General features: G+C 43.4%; 1 protein-coding gene across 4 annotated transcripts; it reads right to left on the reverse strand.

Annotated features, from left to right (window-relative positions):
* Nucleotides 1-17,536: 17,536 nt before the first annotated feature.
* DHCR7 (7-dehydrocholesterol reductase) lies at nucleotides 17,537-26,057 on the reverse strand. 4 transcript variants are annotated; one of them, XM_051777218.1, is made up of 9 exons: nucleotides 25,879-26,027; nucleotides 25,105-25,192; nucleotides 24,141-24,246; nucleotides 23,049-23,271; nucleotides 22,273-22,363; nucleotides 21,459-21,672; nucleotides 20,821-21,025; nucleotides 19,785-19,916; nucleotides 17,537-19,140 (listed from the first exon to the last, which is right to left on the reverse strand). In XM_051777218.1, exons 3-9 carry the CDS (start codon nucleotides 24,236-24,238, stop codon nucleotides 18,676-18,678), a joined length of 1,428 nt encoding a protein of 475 aa, XP_051633178.1. In that variant the 5' UTR covers nucleotides 24,239-24,246; nucleotides 25,105-25,192; nucleotides 25,879-26,027; the 3' UTR covers nucleotides 17,537-18,675. The 4 variants fall into 4 exon arrangements, with proteins under 4 accessions (XP_051633178.1, XP_051633180.1, XP_051633179.1 ...); XM_051777220.1 differs by lacking the exon at nucleotides 25,105-25,192 and having other exon boundaries at nucleotides 25,879-26,057; XM_051777219.1 differs by lacking the exons at nucleotides 25,105-25,192; nucleotides 25,879-26,027 and adding an exon at nucleotides 25,680-25,727.
* Between the last annotated feature and the right edge of the window lie 987 nt (nucleotides 26,058-27,044).

Raw genomic sequence — 27,044 nt, forward strand, 5'->3', positions numbered from 1 at the left:
AAAGGTCACTGAAACTGTTTCAGTCATCTGTCAAGAAGGGACATGGATCTCCATGTGCCTGTCCCAGAGGAATGAGGTAAGCTGTCTTACCTGGCATTTGTTTCACCCTTCTAAAGCATTCAGCAGTCCTGACAGCATATCTGCTCTTGCTGTAGCTGTTTATTGCTGCTGTGCCAAGGGATGGCTTGGGGTTGGTGTTCACAACATGAAAAAACTCTACCTTATAAATCAGCAACAAACCAGCTTGCTTTTTCATTTTTGTTATTATTGTATTTTATTTATTCAGCATACCTGAAGCCAGTGAATGGTTGAGTAGCCCTCTGCTCCCTGGGAATATGCATCATTTATTTGGTATATCACCAGTAGATAATTAATGTAAGAAATCTGTTTACTGTTAGAAAAGCAACAAAAAAATACTGGGGGGAGGGGAGGTGTTGTGAGGTTATTTTTTCTTTTGTGTTGTCTCCAAAAGGTTTATTATTAGAAGCTTTCCTCTAGCCATGGGATCATAATCTGAGGTATGCATGCATGCATGTATGGTTTCAGGTTTTGTATGTCATTTTTCCTAGGTGACAGTTAAGATCAGGTGAGACAGAACTGTATATAAAGCCATGTTGGTGGGGAGAATTTGGTTAAATATGTAGGTACTGATTCTGTTTAGTCTGAGGAGTTCTTGGACACCTTGGAATTGGACATTGGTTGCCACTCATTTTCAGTGTGATTAGACACCTCTCGAAGGATGGTGACTGGGGAAATCCCTGCATATCTTCATACCTGCTATTTTTAGGGTAATCTATGTAGGGATACAGAATCAAGAAACATAATGATGGATATATGGTTGTTTTTTATCTGTATGTGGTGTAGGTGTATTTGCTATATGTGTAGGTATGGCTGAAAAAGCATTGCTACTCTGAAGAGTCTGAATTTTATGGAGAGGTAGGTACACATCCAAAGGGAAATCTGTCCTTGGTAGTTCTATCTCAGACAACTACAGCTCAACAACTCATATCTCTTCAGTTTGATAGGAAACCTCAATTTTCATGTGGGGGAAAAAATAGTATTTTAGAGAGGAAATTGCAATGTATAAGAATTTGTGTGTTAAAAGTCAAGGATTTTGAAAAGAAGAAAAAAAAACCCTTACAGTGATGCTTCCAAGCATTAACATTGCTTTTCACTAGCAAAGGTGTGCATATTTCCCCTTTTTCTCTGGATGGATAAATAGCCATCCTTCATTCCAGGTGTGACAGTGAGTAGCTGATGACAAACAAACCTTGCTGCCTCCTTTGATTTGTGGTTACTCAGCCTGACAAAGAGCTGGTCACGAGGGAACTTCAGTTTGTACAATTTAAGTCCCTCTCACACTTTCTTGGTCTCCCTAGAACACTCCAAACCCCTTTTGTGTTGGGAGGGAGCCGTGTCACTTGGTCTCTTTTGCATTGTGGGCTCGTGGTACCACAGGGCAGAACACATTAAGATGTTTTGTAATTGCCTGCAGTTGCCTGGCAACCAGGTCATGGCCCACATCCTTCTCTCTGCAAAAAACCATAAGGAGGCAGAATGCTTTTTTGTCAGATATTCCAAAGGTTAGCTGTTAAAAGCAATTAAGTTTCCACTTCAAGTGCAGCCCAAACATACGCTCTTTTTTAAGAGCATGAGATGGCTTTTAGACTGTTCCAAGCTTTAAACTTCTATTTCATTTTTCCTTTTACAATACAGAGTTCTCTGGATAGTTCTCCTATCCATTTGTATCTACTTACATGTGTATTTGCAAGCATATATACACATTAAGCTACATGTAAACGTGCATATATATGTTTGAGTGAGCATGTGAACCAAAAATTCTGGAGTAGAATTTCATCCATAGTCAGGTATAACTTTGCCAAAACTTCCTGTGGCAATCCAGTTCAGATGCAGGTGTTACAAAGGGGCCAGAAGGACTGACTTTCCTATTTAAACAAGAATTTCTGTCAGTACGAGTGGGAGGAGGCTCTCACTGACTCTTAGAACATTAAAGATAAGATACACTGAGTTCTGTGCCTCTGTCTGGCCTTGTGGAAAGCTGTCTCACTTCTTCAAGTACTTCAGTACAAATGATGTAATACACTACTTTATATGATGTGAAAATATCAATGTGGGATAAGATAGTTTACTTTCATTTTTTAAGTCGAGTGTTCCGATTAAAAGATGTTGTGGAAGGATATGAAATATTAGCACTACTTCTTGCTGAAAAAAAAAAAACCCTCAAATTTAATTTCTTAAAGGGAAGCTCCAGAAATGGGTGAATTTCTGGGAAAATCTCAAAGCAGTCAATAATAGCTAGAAATACCTATTTTATTTGTGTGTCTGCTATTTTACATATTTTAAGAATTCTTTTTTCTATATATATATGTCTGTGTATAAGGTGTCTATAAGAAAGGGGCTTGCTTACATCATTCCACTCTTCTCATCTCCTGATGGACCCAGGCACTAAAAAAGGAGGCTGAATCTGAATTTATTTAATGCATAATATGTCAGATCTATTTTCTTATTATTCCTGAATCAGGACAAAACATATTTGTCTGAGATAATGCAGTCAGTGTTTTTAAAAACTGTTCAGTGATTTATCTATCTGTCTCCTTAATTTCCTCATTTCCTTCTCTCTCTTTCAAATGCCATTTGAATTAGGAAAAAGGTGTGCATGAAGAAAGAAATGTGCTTCCTCTGGGAAATATACTTATTTGAATTATTATGTAGAGATAAATAATTCACTAACTCAGAAAAGCCTGCATAAGCAAAACAAACAAAAAAAGAAAAATACGGAGAAAATCTTTTTATTTCCCTGGGTTTGCAAACCCACGGATTCAAATTTTAGTAGCTGAATGAAGAACAGTGAAGGAGAGAAGGTGTAGACAAGGACTCTGTCATCCTCTTTTTTTTTTTTTTTTTAATGTCTGAAAGGAAAAATAATGAGTTTGGATTCATTTTATGAGGTTGTATTGCCTTTTATTTACACCACTGGAAGCAAGGAAAAAAATTTAGGCAGCGACCTTTGAGGAAAAGTATTTCTTTTGTCAATGGATACAGATCTAGTCCTCCTAGCATGCAGCCAGGTAAAGAAAATGCTAGTTAAAAGAAAGGTGTGTGTTGTGTCTCATACTGGTTGGGAACATTTTCTTACAAGTTTGTAAAGTGCTTTATTCACATGGGAGCCACATAGGGCATACTTTTTTTTTTTTATAGCAAAGCAAAAAAAGCATTAAAGATTCAACTAATCCTGAAATTAGATGTCTGTAAGGACAATTTAATTCATGATACCAAGGAGAGGTGACTTGAATATTACATCTTTTAGTGTTAATCTTTTTATCATATTCCACGAAGCTGGAAGGATTATGGAAAACAACTTTGAAACGTAAGTGTAGATACATACAAGTACTTTCTGGTGCAAGGCAGAAACTGGTTTTGATGGTTTTGCCTCTGCTTAGGTGACAATTAGCAGTACTTTATGTAAATTGCAGGGAAGGTACAAAGTTCTGTTGAACCCAAAGATTGAATATGATTATACACAGCAACTTATAAACCGATTTCAGACTGCAAAGTTAATATGAGAAGTGTTTGTCAGAATGTAAAAAAATCCATGAAATTAACCAACTAGGGTTTTTTTATTGTTTTCATTTAGAATAGTATCTCACTGAACAGTCTTAAAAACAAATTGGAAACCCTGTGGAGTGCTTTCAAAGTGTGTATGTGGACAGCACTGAGATAATGTGAAGATACAATGATAGAAAAGTGTGCTCAAGGAACATATGCAGCCATGAAGCTTCTCTCAACTTAAATCTGCACACATGGTTTCTTTCCAAAATAGTTGCATAGCTCATCTTAAAATCCGGTTTAAAACAGCTTAATTAAATCTTTATTAATTTTTAGGAAACTTAGGTTTTATTTTCTTTGCTTCTGATAAACGAGAGGCTCTCCTTTTAATCATGTGTGTAATGAACATGGCACACTTACAAGGGTGTCACAAATGTGGCAAAAACAAGTTCCTATGTAAGATGTAAGTTTCTGGATCAGAAGTCTTTATACATCTACTTCAAGGAGAGGAAAGTCATGGGTTTAGCAAGTTTTATCTGTGAATAAGACAGTTTCCTTTATTATTTTTATACTGTATTACAGTTCTATTTGGCCATTTAAATATGTGAGCAAGTAGTATCATGCCAGGCATGTTTACATATTTATTTTCTATATCTGCCTTGGGCTGGGGCACACCAGGTTACTGTAGTGATGCTTTGAAGGTACCAGCAATCAGAGTGTTCTGTGGGCCAACCTCCAACCTTAACACAAAAAGGTAAATATCACTAAAACTGTGTGTGCTTTTTCCATAACACAAGAATGAAAAATATCCCTTTGCTGATTACCTGCAATGCCCCCCCCACACACATTTTCACTGAAATAACTGAATTTTTTAAGTTACATTAACAGTCTAAACAGAGCAATATTCCTCTCGATGCATGGAAGTGCTGCCTCTCCCTGTGAGGATTTTGCCTGGGAAACTGCTACTGCACTGAAAAAAAAAAGAGGGAGGAGAGAGGAGGGATCAGGGGAGAGAAGAAGATCAAGGAGCAGGAAGGAGCTTGAGAAGAGTCAGAAAACAGATACAGAGGGCATTGGGGGGAAAATTATGCATTTGGAAGAGGCATAAAAGAGGACTGAGGCAAAAGGATATTCACAATATGCATAGGAAAGCCATGAGGAGATTTCTTATCCCTGGTAACTGCCTAACAACTTTCACTGACTGCCATGTGCTGTCCCCTCTGCCATGGGATGAAAACTCACATTTAAATTTAGTGTAACTCTAAACTCTTTATCACATGGGCACCTTTTGGCTTTTCCCATGAAAGCACAACACTTAAAATGACGTTTCACCCGGCACTGCCCAGAGAGAGGGGACAAAGCAGTGCAGCAGCTTCACCTCCTCCTCCTTGTTCTGTCTCATTAGGTAAGTGCAAACTGAAAGTAGGAAGGGAAGGAGAGATGCCTCTCTTTTTCAAGGAATGTATCATGAATGGTCGGAAGACTCAGATGTGACCAGGACAAGGTGGTATAGACAAGCCTGGAAAGCGGATTTATGCAGATCCAGGTAGACCCTTTCCTTGTATTTCAAGGAAGGAGATGGAAAAAAAACCCACCCCACTTCTATTAGATTTGGTGCCTTATCTTATCTTAGGCCTTATCAGATCTCATAGAGCAGAAAACACTTAAAAGCAGGAAATACATAGAACTATTCTTTCCAGCAGGGGGTTGGTAGTGAACTGTCCTGTCACTGGCTGGAGGCTCTCCAGGCAAAATTTTTCTGAAGCACATGCTGACTGCAGAAGATGTGATACTTCACTCTATGTATTGAACTCTGCTTTGCAGCACTGACCAGTGCATTTTGCTCATAAACTGTTCCTCTGGAGATCAACTCCAGAGGAATAGAATTATTCATGAATTTATTCTGTCAGGTTCAGTCTCCCCCTCCTAGAATCTGGCCTACAGGCTTTAAAAAGCGTTGATTGGGAGTTGAAGAACTGTTTAATTCAAACTTTATTTGAAGAAAATTGTAAAACTGGCCCCCCAAAAGGAAGATAGATTATGAAAAAAAAACCTATATTGCAAAGCTAACCTGGTAGATCTGTTCTCATGCAGCCCACTCTCAGAAAAAATCTCCTGGTTTCTAACTGCTGCTAAACCAAACACTCAGAGATACATCAGGAGCCAATGGCCACAGATTTCTGCACCCATCAGTTGTTAAATTGATCTGGTTTAAACTACAGGAACTGATCAGATTTTACCTGTGATATAAATCCACACACTAGTCTCCCCTGTTTGTGTTACAAGATACCAAAATTTGCTTTGCATGCTTGTGTAGGAAATCATTCACAAGTACCACCAAACATGCTAAGGTGAACAACAAGAACATTCTTGAATTACTGTTTCTTTTTGCTGCTCATATGGAAAGAATTCAGAGCTTGAAGGAAGGAAAAAAAAGAGTTGTCATCAGTTTAAAACCAAAACTCATCTCACATCCTAGCTGAGGATCCAAACATGAGCCTGGTTGGACCTTCCAACCTTACCCATTCTATGAGGAACAGCACCCAAATTCAGCAAAACACTGTCCAGATTCTTTTTAGTAGAAAATGTTTTCTATATTTAATAACAAAATTCTCTGGTAAAGGTAGGATGATCCCTGTGGGTCCCTTCCAAGTCAGAATATCCTGTTATTCTGTGACAAATGTGCAGCAAAAAGGAAGATTGAATTACCTTCTCTCAAAATCTGATGGCTCTAATTTTTGTAGAGTACAACTCTCAGTTTATGAATGAAAGGCAATTGGTTTCTGATATTTGCCCACAATGGGAGGTAAAATCTGCAACATTGCATGTCTGACACTTGGGAAAATTTTAAATCAAATATTTTATGTATTTACCTGCTTTGGTTGAGCAGTAAATTGGTTTTGTGTTTGCCATGGTTTAACCCCAGCCAGCAACCAAGCACCTTGCAGCCACTCCCTCCCTCCCTCACCAGCAGGATCAGGGAGAGAATTGAAGGGTAAAAGTTAAAAAACTCGTGGGTTGGGATAAAGACATTTTAATAGGGGAAGTAAAAGCTGCACAAACAAGCAAAGCAAAGCAAGTAATTTCCTCACTGCGTCCCAGCTCTTACCTACCCAACACTTGCCCAGTGAAAGGCAGGTTTCCAAATGTCTTTGGGAAAGTCCTGGAGCCAAATGATGCTTCAGCAATAACACAGCTGATGGGGGAAAAAAATGCCTCATGTTTGCTATATTTTGCCATCTCCCCCGTGCAAAAATATGTTCATTCATTTTAGTATGTCGTCTTCTGAATAACAACCAGAAAATCACTTTCATCACTGATAATGCCTATTGTACCTGTCCTGAATGACTGCAATGTCAGTTATCCCACAGATGAAATTATGGAAAACGGGGTCTGCAGTTGATGCAGTTTGCAGTGTGTTCTGTCACTCCTTTCAAGGGCTGTCTTTCAAGTGAAATCTGTGGTGTTTGCCCTCCCCAGAAAACTGGAGCACCTCTGTGTTGTTACCCTCTAATCTCACCATGTGGAGATTCAGCCATTAAACTCCTGTCAAGGTTAACCAAAGTTTTGAAGGGAAAGGTTTGAAATACAGACAATGCTAGAGAGAAACATTTCCTCAAAGACTTAAATACAAGTCAGTGGCTGGAGCTCTTCTCAGCTCCCTGTCTTTGTCCAGGTGATTTTTAACTCAGCTGAAGGGCTCAGGACACACACCTGATGAGCTAGGACACCACCTCCAGCTGAAGACCCATAAATTAACCAGAAGTTGTGAGCCAGCAGAATGTGATCAAGCAAAACCATAGCAATAAACTGTTTAACAATTCTAAGATATACAGCAGTGAGAAGGGAATGAAAGTCGGATAAAAATATGCATCCAAGAGCATTTGCATAATCTTTTGAAAACGAACTAGGCATTTTTCCATCTCGGTTGTTTGTCCAAGTAGGGTGAATAGTCATAAAAAAATGAATTTCTAACAGACCTATTGCATTTCTAAAGTGAAACAGCAGATTCAGCATTTGAAACAGCAGAGAAGAAGGCTGTTAGCTGACTGCACGCCAGCAATGTCATACAGTCGTCTGCTTATCATGCAAATACAGTTTATTTAGATGCAAAGACACATTAGACTCCACTGATGGAAAAGTGAGAGATGGTGCTTGCTCCAGGTTGTCCCTGTGTATGTGATCAGAATTTCAGTGTGTCTCCCTCGCTACGTCACATAGCAACACTGAATAAGCACCAAAAATGTGGGCTCGCACAAGCTGTGTGCACAAAGGAGGCTGTATTTCTGATACACTGGGTATTAGTGGTGGATGATGGACTGCAGAACAGATGCCTTTCGCTCAGCAGACCGTTATGCAAACAGCTGTTAACAAGACAAAGCATTTCATTTCACCCACTGTACTTTTAATTGTACCCCGACCATGCTGAGCACGTGCGGATTTCAGCGTGACATTCAAAAGCAGGCCTCAGCTGCTTTATGTGGTACTTCATAATCCTCGATTTTCAAAAGGTCAACTGAATTATATTACTTTTGAATTGCAGAAAATAATACAGCTTACAGTTTTCTGTGGAACGTGAATGGGTTTTCATTAAATCTTACGCCTAAACCGCTTCTTGACCTTTCCTCAGTATCACACCTATTATTTTTCTCTCTAAATGATGCTCAAACTTAAATGTTGATACACCACTTTTATCTATTACTATTCCTCAAGATGACTTAATCATCCTAAAATCTAGTGTAAAGGTCTTACTTTTCCATAGAGCTGTTGATAGAATGTATAATGTAGGTCCTCAATATAAGGGTAGGTCTGAGTGTCTTATCAGCATCTATCCCACAGGGCACTGCTCTCTACGTGCTAAACAGACCACAAAATAGTTCAGCTCCTGGAAAACACATATTATAGTATTATTCACATTAGAGCAAGTTATTTCTGAAGGAAGCAGATGAAGGCTGGAGGGGCATGCCTATCACAAAGCCCTGGGGATGGTGAAGATGGTGAACATGGCACTGATTTTCCTGGAATGGGCTTGAAAGGAAATACATGATGTTCAACAAACTTGAGTAACTGCTTGCCCTGGGAGGCAGCTGACAAATGTGGGCAGTGTTGGCAGGATCATGAAAGGTATCACCATTCAGATACACTGAAAAGGGACATCAAGGAATGCTCTCCCATGTCCCTGTACAGTGAGCTTGGATTTTGAAGGTACGCAGGAATAGGGGCCACATCCATGTGCTCTGCACTATTATCCATCTCCTTTGCTGGGGACAAAGTACAAGCCTGGATGGACTTGTGGAGCATTTCTTAAGTTCTTATATTTTTCCATTTTCATCCTCCTAATCAGCACAGACACAGGGGAAGCACGTGTTGGCTGTCAGCTGGGGCTGTGCCCTCCGGGTGAGTGCGATGGGGCTGGTCTCTGCTGCTGCCACCCTGATTTAAAGTGCCACCACCTGTATCACCTCCTGCCCGTGAAAGCTGAGGAACAGGAGGTAGCTGAGCCTCTGGTCTGTATGTCTGTCCCTGCTTTCGTAAGTGCCTCTCTGAATTTGGTGCTTTCAGCCTTCCCCTGTACAGGACTGATGGAGACGGTGCTACTGCAGAGGCTCTCCTGTTCCCTGGGGGATTTTGCTGCTTTCTGTCAGCTCAGTTGTGACCAGCACATTGCAGAGAGCCTGTCTTGCTTTCTCCTCCTTAATGTCACTGGTGCTTTGTTTTATGTGTGCTCTTGCTACTTTTCTCTGCTCAGGTCGCCTCGCTATTGATATGTGAGTTAATTTGTTTCAGGAAAATCTTGTAGTGAGTAAATTGCTTTTCTTAGAAGTGGACGAAGGGAGGGGAGGGAGGGACTTCTCTTTTTGTCCTCCTCGTTCTTAGTATAAGGGAAAGTCACGTCGCTAGAGGTCAGTGTCCACAAAGACAGGGGAGTCCTTGCTTTATTCGAATAAAGGGAGAAAGTTTTCTGAGGCAATAACCCAGCGGGGTCTTTCTCAACTTGCTGGGGGTTCGCTGTCCATTTTATACTAATTTCCCTGGCCATATACCCTCTCTCCCTTTCCCCACTGGCTAAGGTACCTGGGAGGTACAGAATTCCTGAACTGCCCACTATATATCCCCCCCAAACATGTACAAACACGTGCCCCCCCCATGGGTTGTACGACCATTAAAATGAGCTCTAAGCCCACCCTGTGCGTAGAAGTTAATATATATATGTGTTAATATATATGTGTTAATATATATAAACCTTATTAAGCCTGAAAATTGGAGAAGTTCAACATGACTTAGGTCAAGCAGCAGCTCTCTCAATGTTTCTCTTAGCTGGTTTGTCCTTCAGCCATTTCCCTTATCTCCAAGCAGACAGACAGAGTTTGTAAAGAGACATTCATCTTGTTCTTGTAGTTACTGGGAAAAAAGCCTTCAAGTTAGTATGTAGGAAGGTATTAAAAAAATCTCTGGGGGGAAAGGGTTTCAATACAGTCTGGGGTGTTCTGCGTCTGTATTAATTGTTTCAGAGCTTGTTCCCAAATGCAGGTGTGAAAATATTATTAAAATGAGCACAGTCTGTGTGGTGTCTCTGGTGAGGGGGTCTGATATATGAGTGCGGGCTGTGCTGCAACACCTTTCCGAAACACAGACGTTTTTAAACTGGTGGTTGTGATCGTAAAGATAGTGAAATCTGAATAACATGAAAGGCAGAGCATGCTCTAGCATTGCAGGTGTGTAATTATGTTTAACAAAGTTATGTTTTGAAGCAAGGTACTCTATAGGTGTCATGCAGAAATATTTATTTGCCTTATTCTCCAGGTTTGGGTGTGAATGACCTTTTACATTCTTTATCTTTAAAGACTAGAAAGCGGTGGTTTTCGTTTGTGTTAGCTGAGTGGATGTTTTCTGTTTGATTTCTTCTTTAAAATAATTCTGCCTCATTCTATGTTATCTTGAAAAACTGTGTGGATTTTCAGTAATGATTGTGGCGTAAAAGTCACTGTTGTTCTCTGCTAATGCCTGCCAACCAAGATATTACATCTAAAAATACCTCAGCTACTATCTTATGATGGGCAGCTGTGCTTTATATGCAGCAACAGGGTCTAGAAGAGTGTATTTAACATTTATTAAGTGTTGCAAGTGTGTTTCTAGATAAATAGCTTTTGAATGCTTTTGGTGTAGGAAATGCTGTTTATAGTGAATTAGAACTGAGTATCATCCTAGGCAGGTGGCCTGAGATGTTTAATTGCAGGACTGGTTGAAACAGCAGGTGGAAAAGAGTGATATTCATCTAAACAAGTCTGTGTTTTCAGGCTACAAGCACACTCTCCTGGTCCAGCATGAATTCTTAGCAGTTATGAGTCCTATGTAGCAAGCAACAGCATAATTTCTTCATTCTACGAAAAGCAGACAAAACAACAACAAAAAAAACCAAACGAAACCCCCAAAACCAAACAAAAACACCCCCACCAAATGCAAAACAACCCATCCTTTGACTTGTTGGTCAAACCTCCACTTTTCACCTTGTTTCCTTAAATAATTGCAATCACATTTGTTTCACTTTCATTGATAATATATTACTAAATACGTAGAACAACTGCTGAGTTTTATTCGTGTCATATTGACAATATGTAAAACTGATTGGTGCTTAGAATTTTCTGATCCGTATTAAAATTTTATGCTTATAAACATAATTTATTCCTTTCTCATAAAATGCATATTATGAGCCTAGGGCTGCACATGGCGGGGGCAGGAAATAATTCAGATTGGCATCCCAATAAAAAACAGGAATTAGCGGATGTCTTGTGAGATAGCATTTTTATATTTGTGTTTTTCAAATCTCTGTTTTTATAACAGAGATGGACAAACTAAATGCTTACCCAAACAGCTTCACTGGGGAGTGGGTGAGAATTAATTCATCAACTTTGCACGCCAATCACACTGAAAGTGGCATTACCATCTAAACTAAAGCTGAGGTCTCAGGTGACCTTCCACCCATAAATTTATTTCAAAAGTATATGTGTCCCTTCATCATTTTGATTTGAGAGCCAAACACTGCTTTATTTAATGGACATAAGACATCAAGTCAGTGAAGTGCTCAGGGGTACATCATTATGGTGGAACTAGAGAAGGAATGTGCAGAGCAGGACTCTGAGCAAGATTTCTCCTGGCACATTTTTCTGTGCCAGCTGGAGCTGGAAACTTTTGGGTTTACAGGCACACTGCAAGAGAGACAGAATCCTGTCAAGTGTTTGTGCCTAACTTGGAAAAAAAACTTGCCAGGATTAATATTGTTAAATATATTTGCTTGCTTGAGAAACTTGCCTGAGAATCCTATGAACCTCAAATAAGAGACATAGTTTTTAACCTTATCAGGAGCAATCAGCATCCGACATTCAAGGCTGTGAAAGAAGTCGTTTGAAGCTGGACGACACAGCAGTAACTTATAGACTGGGAACACCAGAGTGTTTAAAAAGCCATCGAAAGGACTGTAATCGTAAAAAAAGGACGCTAGACGGCAGTAAAGACCGTGCGACAGCTGCAGTTGTTCTCCCGGCACATTTCTCTGCGCAAACTAGAGCTGGAAACTTTTGGGTGTACAAGCACCCTCCACGGGAGACAGAACGGGATAGTCCGAAGGGCTGGGAAGGAAAGCGCAAGGCAGCTTTCCCAGGATCAGTTCGCTGCCCTGCCTCTGTCCTCACTGCCTGTAAACCCCAGTCCCTCTTCAAAAAACACAGTTCAAGAGCTCCTTGGAATTCTGTTTTCCAAGGTGAAACCAATAAAAAGAAAGAGGGATTATAGTACTAACTATTACACATAAATATGTTGTTAGTTTTTATAGTAAGTAGAAAACTGTAAATTACTGTAGGAGCTGCTGAATGCACTGATCTTCATGGCAGATTTGAATGAGGTGTGTTGCTAAGGCTGTGTTTTGGTTTTGCTGCAGCACTCCTGGAAAGGATGGTTTAGGCTTAGGAGAAAAAGGGGCTCTCCAAACCTAGGAAACAAATGTATCTTGTAGCTTGGCTCTGTGTCAGAGCTGGGTACACACACATGTACAGAGATGCCTTTAGTGAAAATACACAGCCCAACAGCTTTCCAGCTCTCCAAGGGGCAGTGCTTCTGAGGTGCTTGATTTGGAGGAAGTCAATCCAGAGGAAGGGAAAACTGGGGGGGGGGGGGGGGGGGGGAAGGCTTCTAGGGCTCTTGGACCCCCTCAGTCCCTGAATTGCTTCAGGCTGCCTTTGGCTTTGCTGGAATAATTGCATGTTTTATTTTCCCAGCTCCCCAGATTTTTGTGTGTGTGTATTGGATGAACTTTTGTCCTGATATTTCATATTATTGACCCCATGCTTGCATCCTTTTCTTATGTAGCCTTGGAAATTGCGCTGAGTGTTTGCTGGTCGTGCCAAGGTTATTTAAATCTTGCAAGGTCACCTGGGCTCTAAATCATGGTAGCCTTGCACGGCACAGTGTGGTCCCTTCTGTTCCCTGACACGTCCTGGGTGATTAGTGGAAGAAACTGTCCCTTCAAGACCAACAAAAATATCTTCACTTTACAAATAACACTGGGGAGATTTGAAGGGGAAGGGCAGCATTGTGATTAGTAAGTGCATTATGTGTTCAAATGCTTTTTTAGGCAATTTCTGTTACTCCTGCTGTTGCTCAGAGGATTTTCTGTTCTGTCTGACATTGGAGCAGGGAAAGGCTTGTCTCTGTTCCTTTGATGCCAATGGCTATTCCTGCTAGGAATAGCTTGTCCTGCTTTTCCCTGCAGACAGCCTGGGCTGCTGCAGTGAGAATTCTTTGGTGACTAGATTGTTAAACTCAGGATAGGAAGCAATTAGTCACAAGGGTTTCCAGGCCATTGCTGGGCTAAACTCACACCCTCTTTGTTGTAAGGATGACAGGTTCTGCTCCTTCAGGCTCGTCTGCTGTGCAGACAGATCTTCCTTGTTCCATCTCTGTGCCAGAGAGATGTACTGGATGTATAGAGGGGAAAGGAAGGTCTAATTTAATTCAGATTTGGGGTTTGTGTAAAGAAATTCTTTTTTGGAGAAGGATGAAAACAATTTTTCTCTCTTCTGGAAGCTTCATCCTAACACGAGCAATGTGCAAGTGCTCCAGGCAGTGTCCAGCTGATGTCACTCTTTAAAGCTGGAATCTGAACAACCACCTGCTTGCTTCCCTTCCTGTTTGGGTCACACTTTGTTGTTTGTATGGCAGGGCTGTAAAATTTGTTCCTTCCAGAACACAAAAAAAAAAAAAAAATTGAAATAAAACAATATATATTTTCAGAAGGATTTTTGTGTGTGTGTATTGGATGAACTTTTGTCCTGATATTTCATATTATTGACCTGATGCTGCCAGTATCACTGATCAAGTTTGAAGTTCACCTCTCAAATCTCTGTGCTATGCTGGGAGTTACAAATATAGGAGCGCCAATGTTTTAAAATTGTACTTATTTAACTTGGGTTATATAAATTAGATATATGATGGGAAAATACAGCAAAAGCTGCTGGTAATTACTTGGAGCAGTGACAAATTAGTTTGGTTGGATTATTGTAGGAAGAAAAGTGACAAATGCCCAGGTTGCCATAGATCTACCTAAGGAAAAAAATACATCCCAGTGTTCCAGTGTATAACCAGTCTGGATTGTCAGTGTTCCATTTACAGATGGAAGGGAGTGGGGAGAGGGGAACTGGGAACACCCCTAGAGAGGGAGGATGTCTCCACACATGGAAAGCCTCTGACACTAGGTGGCATTTCTGGGATCAGGGCTCCACCTCTCAGCATGAGGATGGTTAATGATTTCTAACTCATGAGGCAAAGCTATAGTCGAGTTGATCCAGCCTGCAGGAATGCTGACACAATTCAGGGGTGGTCTATAGCACACATAATGCATTTAGGAAATAATAAAACTGTAATAATGTATTTTTTTCTGCTTCACCTGATACAGGAAACAATGTCAAATCAAAAGGGGGAAAAAAAGAGGGTTTTTTATGTTTAGAAGACAGATTCAGATGTACTTTATGGCAACTGGACAGGTAAGGAAACTTTTTTTTAATTATGCTATTCAAACCTTTTTTAATATATTTAATATATTTTCCCTTAATTACGTAACAAATTTGCAGTTCAAGGTAATGTAAAATACATCTTTCATCATCTTAACATAGTATAAATCAAAACCAAAACAATCTAACAAGTACGTGTTGCATCAGCTACATCTCTATACTGATTCCCTAGAGGAAAGGTCTTCTGAGTAGAGGAAGTGGAAAAAGGAAAGAGATGCATTCAGAAGGGAAAAATATAAAAGGGAAAAGTCACCTATGCTTTTGCAAAAAGAAAAATGACAAATGTCTTGTGTGTGATTACAGCTTGTAGCTACTGGAAATCAAGAATCTTATTTTATATTTGTAAATCTTTATCTGGACAATCCAGATAAATACAGTTTGGAGTTGGGAGGCTCTCAGGGAGGCTCTGGCAAGGATGAAGGCTCTGGCCAGAAGTAATGGCAGTATGGAGATATTCCTTATCCTGGTCCTCCCCAGCTGGATCAGGAGAGCAGCCTGGACATGGAAACAGCAGTCTTTACCTCTGAAGGATCTTGTCCAGTGACGTGCTCAGGATCTTTTTACATGGCAGCCTCCTGGGATCAATGGATTGGGCATCAGCAGCTCCAGAACACTTTCAGCCATGCCAGTTGCTCCTGGGAATACCTCACTGGAATTGCATGGGCTCCCTCATTTACTTCCAAGCTTTTCCTGTCAATTTGCATCATCAGGTACTAGCAGGGGCTGCTGATACTCACACCTATGAGGGAGCATCGAGACCTGGTTACAGGGTTCTGGATTTTGGCAATTCTCAGGGAGGCTCTGGCAAGGATGAAGGCTCGTGCCAGAAGGATTGGAGGTGTGAGATATTCATTATCCTGCTCCTCCACAGTCAGCAGGAGAGAGCACCCTGGAGATGGGAACACCTGACTTTGTCACCACAAGATCTCTTCCAGCCACATACGGCTGGTTTTCTCATATGGAACTGCTGCAGCTTCCTTGAAGTCTTGGATTGGCACGGAAGTTTTGAGCTCAGTTGCTGCTCTGCCACCTGCTCCTGGGAATGCCTGACTGCAATGGCCTGGGCTCTCACTCTTACTTCCAGGCTTTTCCTGGCCATGTGCACCCTCAGGGATAAGTGAAGTCCAGAGGGGTCACAGACACTCAGGGAAGGATGATGGCTCTGGCCAGAAGTAATGCACATGTGCAGGAGATATTCCCTTTCTTGTTCCTCCACACACAGATAAACAGAGCACCCTGGAGATGGGAACTACTGCCTTTGCTGCTGGAGGACCTTGCTTGTCCAGCACTGCACGGAGGCTCTTCCCATGTGGCAGCATCCTGAGAGCCATGGATTGGGCACCGGTGGCTACAGGCATCTTTCAGCTGTGCAACTGGTTTGTGGGAATGCTTTTCTGGGAGCCTGCAACAGGCTCATTCATTCCAGGCTTTTCCTTGCCAGGTCCATCCTCAGAGATGAGACGGGTCTCCTGACACCTGTGGCTCCAAGGGAGAAGGGAGACCTGTCCACAGGGATTCCTCTGTCTGGAGTCCAGCAGCTCTCACAGAGGCTCTGGGAGGGATGGAGTCTCTTGTCAGAAGTAACCCAGGTGTGCAGATATTCCTTCATCTGCTCCTGCAGGACTGGTGCTAGAGAACACCCTGGAGATGGGAACAGCTGCCTTGCCACTGGGAGATCTTGTCCTGCACCACCTGTAGCCTCTTCCTATATGGAAGCATCCTGGGAAGCATGGATTGGGCAGTAGCAGCTCCAGGACACTTGCTGCTGTGCCACCAGCTGCTCCTGGGAATGCCTTACTGCAATGGCCTGGGCTCCTGTTCCTAATTCCAGGCTTTTCCTGGCCATGTGCATCCTCAGGGAGGAGCGGGCTCTGCTGCTGCCCACCCCTCCCAGGCAGCAGGGAGACCTGTTCAGAGAGGCTCCTGTGTCTGACTGACTCCAGCAGGTCTCCCAGAGACTCTGGGAGGGATGGAGTCTCTTGTCAGAAGTAACTGTGGTGCCAAGATATTCCTTCTCCTGCTCCTGCCATCCTGGATCGGGAGAGAGCCCTGGAGTTGGGAACACCTGCCTTTGCACTGCAGGATCTTGTGAAGCAACATGTGGAGGGTCATCTCCTATGGCACTGCTGCAGATTCCTGGGAGCCATGGATTGAGCCCTGGGGTTTGTCTTTAAACTAAGAATTTATTTCTTCCATTTCTACAAACGTGATTTTACACAAACTGGACAGAATAAAGTTTTTGAACCACTCTGCAGAATTTGACATGGCCTTACCCATGGCTGCAGTTCCTGCTCTGTCATGGGATTTTCCATGACCCCATGCACAGGCATTGATGCTTCAAGGTGTACCTGCTGCACCATGGACTTATCTACAACCACAGATCCTTCAGGCTTGCCCTTGGGCTTATCCAGAGCCACTGATGCTTTGGGGTGTCCTGCTCCCATGTGCACTCATCCACAGGTCACAGTTCCTTCAGCTGGAGTTCACATTGGAGTTCCAGACTGCCCAGCACAGCAGCACAGAAACAGCAGCGATGCCTGGCCACCTGCCAGCCCAGGTGTGTCACCACTGCTGCCACCAGAGTGTCCCCAGGCACAGCACAGTAAGATGAGAACCAGCAAAACCCAAATTAAGCCACTAACGAGCACTAATAACTAACAACCAGTGAGCCCTTGGCCAGCACAGGAGCCTGTCAGTGAACAGCTAAACAGCACTAACAGCTACAAACCCAGTTTAGCACATTCCAATCCAACCTGTTGTTCTCTCAAACCCTTCCAGTCCCACTCTGGGCACCAAAAAGGACCATCATGCTTTAACCCCAGCTGGCAACTCAGCTCCACACAGCCACCCTCTTGCTGCCCTGCAGTGGGATGGGGGAGGGAATCAGAGAAGTGAGAAAACTCAGGTTGAGATAAACACAGTTTAATAGGTAAAGGAAAAGTTGTGCACACAAGCAAACAAAATAAGGAATCTGTTCCCCACTTCCCATCTGCAGGCAGGTGTTCAACCACCTCCAAGAAAACAGGGCTCCATCACATGTAACAGTGACTTAGGAAGACAAACAACACCACTCTGAACAATCCTCCCTTCTTTCTTGCCTGAGCATGATGCCACAGGGTTGTCCCACCTGTGTCCCCTCCCAATTGCTTGTGCACTCCCAGCCCACTCCCTGGTGGGTGAGATGCAGAAGAGGCCCTGACACTGTAAATACTGCTCAGCAATAAGGAGAACATCTCTGCATTATCAACAGTCTCAGCACAAAGCCAAAACCAGCCCCACACCAGCTACTATGAGAAATTTAACTCTACCCCAGCCCAAACCAGCAGAACTCAGCATCTGCACAAAGCAAGATTTCGTTTCAGCATCAAAATAATACTCAGTTGGTCACATACCATATTCTCAGGGGCTGAGAATGTCACTTTTGAGCTAGACTGATTTATACCAGCTTTCACAAACATTTCCTTTAGATTCTAACCATGATTTAACATCAGCGTCTCCAGTTCGGTATTTCTCCAAAAAGCAACAAACAATAAATCCTCCTCTGGGCTTGTTACTGACTGTAGGTTCTGACTGTCACAAGCAACTGCAGCAGACCACTTCTTTCATAAAGGTATCACAGAACTACTTTCCTCCTCTCCTAAATCACTGGAAACTGGTTCCAGAACTCTGCTACTGGGAAAGGTAAGGCCACTTCCCAGCTCTGGGGGATTTCAGGACTCTCAATACATGCAACTTTTTATCTCCAAGGTAATTTGGGAGCGGGGGAGGTACAGAAGGGAATTCCAGGTAGAAGAGTTTTCTAAAAAACGAGGCATTTCAGTGCCTCACTTCATTTACTTTAAGCACAGCATTGCCTGCAAGTTCCTTCAGTACAGCAAGGATTATTGTCCAGCCGCCTTTTCTCCTTCAGAACAGCACAGAATGTCCTTCACAAAACCTTGGTGTTAGTTTACCTGTGTGAATAAACTCTATTCACCTCAAAAAAAAAAACAACCAAAAAACAAACCCCCTTTCTTCTTTCCTTTCCCTGGACTCCGTGTCAGCCTTAGAACACCCCCGGGACGAGCCGGTAGGGCACGGCAGCGGTGTAGCGCGTCCAGTCCTTCCCATATTTGCTGGAACAACGGTGCTCGTCCCTGACGCAGCGGTGGGTGAGCAGAATGGTCATGTAAATGATGTAGAAGTAAGGCAAGATGTGTGCAAACCCACAGGCCAGGCAGTAGGCCAGCGAGCCCAGCAGGTCTCCCGTGTAGTTGAAGTGACGAGCCCACCCCCAAAATCCCGAGGTCATCAGCTTGCTGTAGTACTTGGTGCCATCCACAGACATGTAGGAGCACTCGATGTACTTGGGTTTCTTCCCCCAGATCCTGCAGTTCCCGTCTGTACGACGGAAAAGGTCCTTCTGGTGGTTGGTAGCTCGGAAGATGTAGTAGCCAATCAAGCCCAGCATCAACACCCCCACGGCATTGGCTGTGCCCAGCTGGACGGGGTGGTAAACCAAATACAAACCCTGAGGAGCACAGAGACAGCAGTTGCAAACAAAATGCAAATACGCAAAAAACAAAATACAAACAAAACTTGCAATATGTGCTCAGGATGCCAGACCACTTACTTGACTACAGTGACCCACAACAGATGAGAAGAAAGGATGGAAAAACCCACTCCCACCACTACAACTGTGGAAAACTTGCACAAAACTCTGCATCCTACATTTGCCTCCTCTCTTTCTCTCTCCAAAATTGCACTTTTTCACGAAACAAGAAGAGAGAAGTTGCCAGGATGCAAACAAAGCAGGAGAGAAGGGAAAAAAACCAAACAACAAAAGCCAAACCAACCACCACCAACCACAAGACCCTCAACATGCAGCAGCACAAAAAGAAACAAAGGATTTAGAAAAATATACAGACAAAATAGACAGTGACAGAAAAAAGCCCAAAAGAAGGAAAAGATGTCAATTCCATGCATGGACAGTAAACCTTCCTACAAGTGAATTTGTTACAAGGAATGTTGTAATGGATTCTCAACACTCAATTATTTAAGTAATTAAATTTAAGTATTAAGTAATTATTTAAGGTACAAATTATGCTGCTGGGCAGAATGTTTCTGGAAAAGTTCTTTCCTTTTAGCCCAGGTATGGATTGTACCCATTTTTACCTGCAGAGTATAGAGGTAAGGCAGCCAAACACAGTCTCCCCAGCCCAAATACCATCCAAAATGATCATGGCAGATATCAATGGTTTTCAAATACCAGGCTTCGTTCCAAAAGAAATCCACAACATAAATACCCTGCAACAGAACAATTTCCCATTAATAACAGAGCACAGTCACCACTTACCCTGTTCAAGAGCATCAGCCTAATCTCTGTGCTGTCTTGGGAAATGATCTCAAAATTCACTTGTGAATTCCTTGCTACCACTTGAAAAACAGGGTAGTAAGAGGAACATATCACAGCAGTACAATCTATCTGGATACACAACATCTAGACAAAAATATGATGACTAAGGCAAGTGTCCTATGTAAGGACACACTTCTGCAGTGAACTCACAACTGACCACCCCGACTGCTCTTCAGCTTAGAGCCATGTGGTTACACAGAGGGGGGATAGAGCTTTCACTGGACAGGCTTTCATTTACACAGATCAGTGAGGAAATCCAATCTGTGCCCTGTATTTATTACCTTGGGGTCTGTTCAGGTGAGAGCACAGCATCACACGGACTGTTTTGAGGTGTGCAGGCATTTGTAGTTCTGCCTGTCTCTCACACACTCACACACACGAAGTCAGGTGTAGCGCTGCCCTCAGGAAAAACCCACCCAATCTTGCTCCATCTAAAGCCACAGAATTTGTCTCTGTTTAATTTGGATTCAAGATCAGGCTATGCCTGTGTCCAGAACAGAGGCTCAGAAAAGTTTCCACTGGCATTTCCACTGAAATCTGGTGCAGACATGACCAAGGCACTGGTGGCACTCTGAGGGAACAGTAGTGTTTCCAGTGGCTCTCTGAAGGAACACAAGTGTCCAAGGAAACCAATACAAGTGTCCAAAGAAGTCCCACTAATTCATCACTGAGTGAATTTTGTTCAGGCCAGTTTAATTTCCTGTCTAAGTTTAATTTCCACGGAAGGAGCTTTTTCCCTACTTTAATATGAGTTCATTTCCAAACTGGTTTCTTCATTTCCTCCTTTGCATTTACCTGAAGGACATTGACAAGGATCATGGAGTTTGTCACTTGGCCATACAGCTCCTGCTGCTTGGCAGCATAGGAAAGGTTAATTAGAGTCCAGGCTACAATCCCAGGGCGCCCATTGAAGAAGAGCTTGAAATCAAACCACCTTCCTATTCGAGGGTTAAATTCAATGCCCATCATGTAGTCGTAAAAGAAGTTGCCAGTGAATTTGCTGGAAAGCACGAAAAAATAGAAAAGTGCACAGTTATACACAAGTACAGGCAATTACTATTGTGACTACACATTTCAGATTAATGTGATGTAGTGATAACAAAAATCATAAACTCACGTAAGGTGGTGCAAGACAACACAAACTGACCCAACTGAATTAATAGAGATAAATTTTAGAATTTCAGAAGTGTCCTACTTTACTCTTTGTCATGCTTTTGAACAGTCTAACTATAACTTTATTTATAGGGTGGAGGTATCTGTGACACTGATGCTGCCATCACATGTGTGAAACATGGAGGATGGTGCCAATGAAGCAAAGAATCACAGTAAAATATTAGCTTATATATTATTTGTGCCAGTCATTCAATTTATATGTCCAATTTTCATTTAGCTATTTAATAACTAGCATTCTCTCATTACTCAAAGTCACTTACCAGTCTTTGGCATTGGTAGGGAAGAAGTAGCCTTTAATCATGGCAAACGTGGAAACTGTATATCCCAGGATATTGGCACACCACAGCAGAGGAATCCAGTTGTCAAAAATGATGGTAGGGGAGAAGAAGTGGAAGTAATAGGCATTTGCAAACCAAAGCACATGGGTAATGATCCAGGCCTGAAGTCCATTGATTTCATATTTATTCACTACACCTAAAATATGAAGAAAGAATGGACTCTTCAGCGACACTACATTAATACAGCTTTTTATTGTGTATGGAAGCTCAAGCAAGTGCTCATGACACGACCTCACTTTTCTGAAGGTTACCTTAGGCTCTGCTGTAACCATTAGGCTTTGTTAGGCTGAGTTTTCTCCTCACAAAACCGAATTTAGAATCTCCCCCAAAACTGATGAAACTAAGTGACCCTTTCCAACACTTGCTTCACATCCCCCATTTGGTTCCAGTCTCTTGGGCTAACGTAGCTCCAGCAGGTCCAACTGCCTCGTCACATACCAGCACATCAGTCCACTGATGATTCTAAGTGCCAAAATTATCAACTTTTCCATTGCTGGTGTGCTGCCTGCTGTATCAGTAGTTTTACTGACAGTAAGAGAGAGAAATTCTATAATTTATTCTACAAGAGGACACAGGCTGCTTTCTATTTGGCTTTCAATTGAACACGTGAGGGAGGTGAGGGCACTGACATCCACATTTCCTCCAGCCACAAATGGGCTGTTAAAGACCCTAAGTACAGAAATACTCTAATTTTAAAAGACTGGATGGTGTGAGTGTATTCTAAGGAAGACCTTACCAGCAGGGGTGACAGCACCTTCCTGTACACCTCCCACATATCCAGGAAGAAATTTATGGCAGAAATCAGGAACGAATACATACAAAACCACCTAGAAGAGAGAGACTCTATTAAGAGACAAGACAAAACTCCTCATAGTACTATTATATATATACCAAATATTCTCTGCAGTTTCTAATAAATATTGGATAAGCAAATATGGCAATATTTAGCAGTTGTGATTTTAGACTAGTAATACATCCAAGTTAATACACAACTCTAAAGATGTATTTCCTGACAGGTTGTTAATCCTTTTTTGGTGGGGAGGCAGAACAACTGCTAAATAGGTTCAGGTCCTCATCCTTTTATTTTGAAATTAATCTGAGTTATAAGTGTTTCCCAATTAGGAAAAAAAATAGGTTTGCTAAGTTCGAAGATATTTCACACATATAAGTTATATTTCATTTGTCAGCTTTCTTTTACTGCCTGCCTATAGAAAATATCAGCCCTTCTGCAGTGCTTTATTGGGTATGAATTTAAAAAAAAATGGGTATTGTTTTTCTATAGTACCTTCATCAAGGATTATGTCTCACAAAGGATATTTGTGTATATTCCCCATGCACTTATTTATCCAGTCCAGTCCATAAGCTTCACTTGGATTCCAAAATCCATGGAAAGTGAGAAACACCCAAGAGTAAATGCCAGGGCTACATTCCACTATCCTTTGTGTAAAAGGATTCATCCAAGAGCTGTTTGAAAAACCAGACCCTTCAGCAGTTCATAACTCAGTGATGTACCTGGAAAGCCACCCAAAGGGAATAGATGCCAGCAGCCCTGTAGGTCAGTGTGGGAGTCCTGTTCCAGATGTCAGACAGGTGTTTGTTCCCTGTGAGCAAGTCCCTGAGGGGATCAGTCAGAGAGCACTGGTACTGGTCACAGGACATGATGAAGTAATACACAATCAGTGGGGCAAACAGGAGCAGGAAAAGGATGCTTGCCAAGGAAAACCAGTCTACCTCCCTGCAATCCAAAACACAGCAGTTTTTTCCCTGGTTTTCAGGTAGAGAAGTGGTTTAATTATATCAGACAATTTTTTTTCAGTGGCCCTTCCAGACTAACTGGATGAAAACTGAAAATGTTTCAGGGTATATACACTTCTTTGGGTCAAATAGCCATAAAAAATTTAGCACTGAACATAGAACACACTTTACCTCAAACTGTTATAAAACTACTCTACTTGATCATAGCAACACATTAGACATTATCTCCCCTCAGGAAACAGATAATAATTACAGACTTCACGGCTTTGATGGCAATCGTGGCTAGAGCTGGTAGAGTATTCAGCTGGAAGTGATAACAGAACCCCAAGAACATTAGGAAAAGCTTGGGAAGACAGACCTTGGATGGCCAGGAGTTGAACTGCCTGTCCCACACGCTGTCTGGAAAGCCACAGGCAGCCGTGGCTGTTTCCAGCTGCAATACAACACCCCACCAACACCTGCCCAGCTCTGGGAGAACAGGGTTATCAGCCATAAATCCTGCTACAGCAGGAGCTGTCAGCTGGGAACACACAGATGTCGGGATGCCTGCTTTCCAAAGCTCAGGAAATATTTTGGTCCTTGAAGGAACTACAAATTTTACCAATTTTTACGATTCACTTTCCTTTTTTACAAGGACTGTGTTTTAGCCCAAGCCATCTGGCAAACTCTCTGCCTCAAAAATCTTGAAGGACTCTCCTTTGGCATCTGTTGCTACAGGAAAATATCCATGAGCCTTCAAGGGCAGGGCACTACAACAGTCTGTTATTAACAGGAATGGAGCAACTTTAGGAGCTAAGTATGAAGCACTTGGAAATACAAGGACTAATTAGGGTCATCAGCTTCTCTCACCATGCTCTTCCCCACTGCACTTGAGAGGTTTGAGTATCATTTTGGGTGGGTTTGTGTTTTCTTTCTTGAGCAAGTTTTTTCTCCTGATGGGCTGCCATGATGTCTTCTAGGAAAGAAAACAATTCATTACATTACTCCAGCTTGTTCTCAGTAATGCCTATGGTTCCACAAGAGAAACACAAATAACAGTTATTAAAAACTCTTCTATAGCCTCCTGATTACAAGAAATTTGGAGGTGTAGGGAAGGAAGGAAAAAATCCTTAGCAATTCCTTATGAACTTATATTCAGCAAAACATAATCAAAACACTGATGTCAAACTAACCCATTAAACTTCTTGCTAACTGGAAAATTTTTTTGAGATATATAATATTATATATGGCACATTATTTACATGTGAAATGCAAAAGGAAAGAAAAATGTTTCCTCACATTCTTTAAACCTCTGAAAATAAATTTCTGTATCTAATTGCCTTCCTTAATTAGAGAAATGGCTAACATTATCTGTAACATTGTAACATTAATTGTAACATTATCTGTACTGGACCCTGGTAAGGATGTACTTTTGCCCAGATCCCTTGCTCCAGTTGTGCCAGCTACACCAAAGAAAACAGGAGATAATCTCACCAAAGTGAAAAATCAGCTGTTATGGCATTTGACACTCTATGGGATTTAGCACTGGAGCTGAATCTCTTGTGGGATCTCTGGTACAGAACAGTGTATTTAATGAATGGTGCTGTTTCTGAACTTCCCTGGGCAAGTTGCAATTGGCTACTGAGGCCAAAAGATTTAGTCTAAGGATTTTTATCTTTTGAAACTACAGGCTGAATTTTAGGGATTAATTGCAGTATGGAAAGTGGATAAAACAGAAAATAGTGTTTCTTCCTAAAACAGATTTGAAATAGTCCACTTAGGAAAAACTTACAGACTTGTAAAACTCACAAAGCTCTAAGCCTGCTCAGCATACCTGATTCCTCATCTCCACTGATCAGCAGGAACTGGACTCTCTCCTATTTCAGCATCTCATCTGTGTACACTGGATTAAGGCCTCACAACTTCTCAAGAAAAGTAGCATTATAATCTCACATTTCTGGAAAGGTTTCCTTAGCAGATGGGTTGAAAAGCAAAACTTTGTTGCCATGACCAACTAATGCACAGCGGTGCTATAGAGCTAAAGGTTATTTCTGTTGCTAGTTTTGCTACACTCTCCGATAACTTATGTCCAGATCAGTGCTGGCAACAAGAATTCCTACTGTACACTTGTTTGATTTTTCAGGCTTTGCATTTCACGAATGGTGAGTTTTTGTTGGAAACTCTGGAGCAGTTGTAACCAGCAGCTCCCGCCGCGGCCCCGCTCGGCTCTGCACGGGGAAGGAACGCGCCCATCCCGGTCCGACACCCCCGGGGGCCGCGCACCGGGGGTCCCTCACCGGGGGTCACTTACCAGGGGTCCCTCACCGGGGGTCCCTCACCGGGGGTCACTTACCAGGGGTCCCTCACCGGGGGTCGCTCACCCGGGGTCCCTCACCGGGGGTCACTTACCAGGGGTCCCTCACCAGGGGTCCCTCACCGGGGGTCCCTCACCAGGGGTCCCTCACCGGGGGTCCCTCACCGGGGGTCACTTACCAGGGGTCGCTCACCGCGGGTCCCTCACCGGGGGTCGCTCACTGGGGGGACCCTCACCGGGGGGGTCACCTACCGGGGGTCGCTCACCGCGGGTCGCTCTCTGGGGGTCACTCACCAGCAGCCACTGACCGGGGACCACGCACCGGGGATCCCTCACTCGGGATCACGCACCAGGGGCCGCTCGCCGGGAGTCCCTCCCCCGGGACCGCGAACCGAGGGCTGCCGGCCGGGGTTCGCTCAGCGGCAGCGCTCCCGTCCCCGCGCAGCGCCGCCCGCTCCAACCTGCAACTGACCCGCGCACCCTCGGCCGGTGCCGGCCGCGCCTCTCGGCCCCGCCCCCGCCCCACTACCCCGACCAATCCCCGCCTCGCCCCGCCCACCCCGCGCCCTCCCATTGGCTGCGCGCGCTCAACCCATGGCGCGAGGAGCGCGCGGGGAGGGTTCGGCGGCTCGAGCCCCGCGCGGGGGGCGTTGGGTGGAACCTGGGAAGGGATTCCCGGGAAGCGGTGAGGGGGCGGCCGTGGCCTCACGGGGAACAGACAGTCACTTCGTGGCTGCGCCCGCCACAGCACCCGGAGCAGCCTGTTCAGTGCCCTCTGGGGGAAGAACCTTTTTCTAATATCCAGCCTAAACCTCCCCTGACGCAACTTCAGGCCGTTCCCGGGGGTCCTGTCACTGGTCACCACAGGGAGGAGATCAGTGCCTGTCCCTCTTGTTCCCCGCACCGGGAAGCCGTAGGCTCCAGTGAGGTCTCCCATCAGTCTCCTGTCCAAGGAGGCACTTTAGACCTGCCCTGGGTCACAACAAAGCCCTGCAGCGCTGCAGCCCTGTCACTTTAGGTGGCCACAGAGCTCCAGCTTGTTACCTTTAGGCATCCACAGAGTCCCTAAACTGGATTGGACCACCTTGACTTGTCAGCAAGTTCTCAGTGTTCCCCTGATCATTATAAAACATACTTCAGCATAATTTGCACCAGCCTGGTAGGAAAGGGCCTGGGAGTGCTGGTCAAGAGCAGCTGAACACCAGCCCAGGTGGGCCCAGGTGGTCAAGAAACCCAATGACGTCCTGGCCTGAGTCATCCACAGTGTGACAGCAGGGCCAGGGCAGTGACCGTTCCCCCAGCTGGGCACTGCTGAGGCCCCTCCTTGAACCCTCGGGTCAGTTTTGGGCCTCTCCTGACGAGAAAGACATTGAGGGGCTGGAGCGTGTCCAGAGAAGGGGATGGAGCTGGGGAAGGGTCTGGAGCACGAGTGTGATGAGGGGTGGCTGAGGGAGCTGGGG

The sequence above is a fragment of the Manacus candei genome, unplaced genomic scaffold (genome assembly GCF_025592945.1).
Source record: "Manacus candei isolate 608988 ecotype Guabito, Panama unplaced genomic scaffold, ASM2559294v1 h1tg000009l, whole genome shotgun sequence".
Lineage (NCBI taxonomy): Eukaryota > Metazoa > Chordata > Aves > Passeriformes > Pipridae > Manacus > Manacus candei.

Excerpts from the sequence above, each read along its gene's own strand:
- DHCR7 (XM_051777220.1), bottom strand. The coding sequence starts at position 24,238 with ATGGCAGCCCATCAGGAGAAAAAACTTGCTCAAGAAAGAAAACACAAA. Across the intron at positions 22,364-23,048 it reads CCCTTTGGGTGGCTTTCCAG|GTGGTTTTGTATGTATTCGT; the intron begins GTACATCACTGA and ends TCTCTCTTCTAG. Across the intron at positions 19,141-19,784 it reads CTTACCTCTATACTCTGCAG|GGTTTGTATTTGGTTTACCA; the intron begins GTAAAAATGGGT and ends TGTGCTCCTCAG.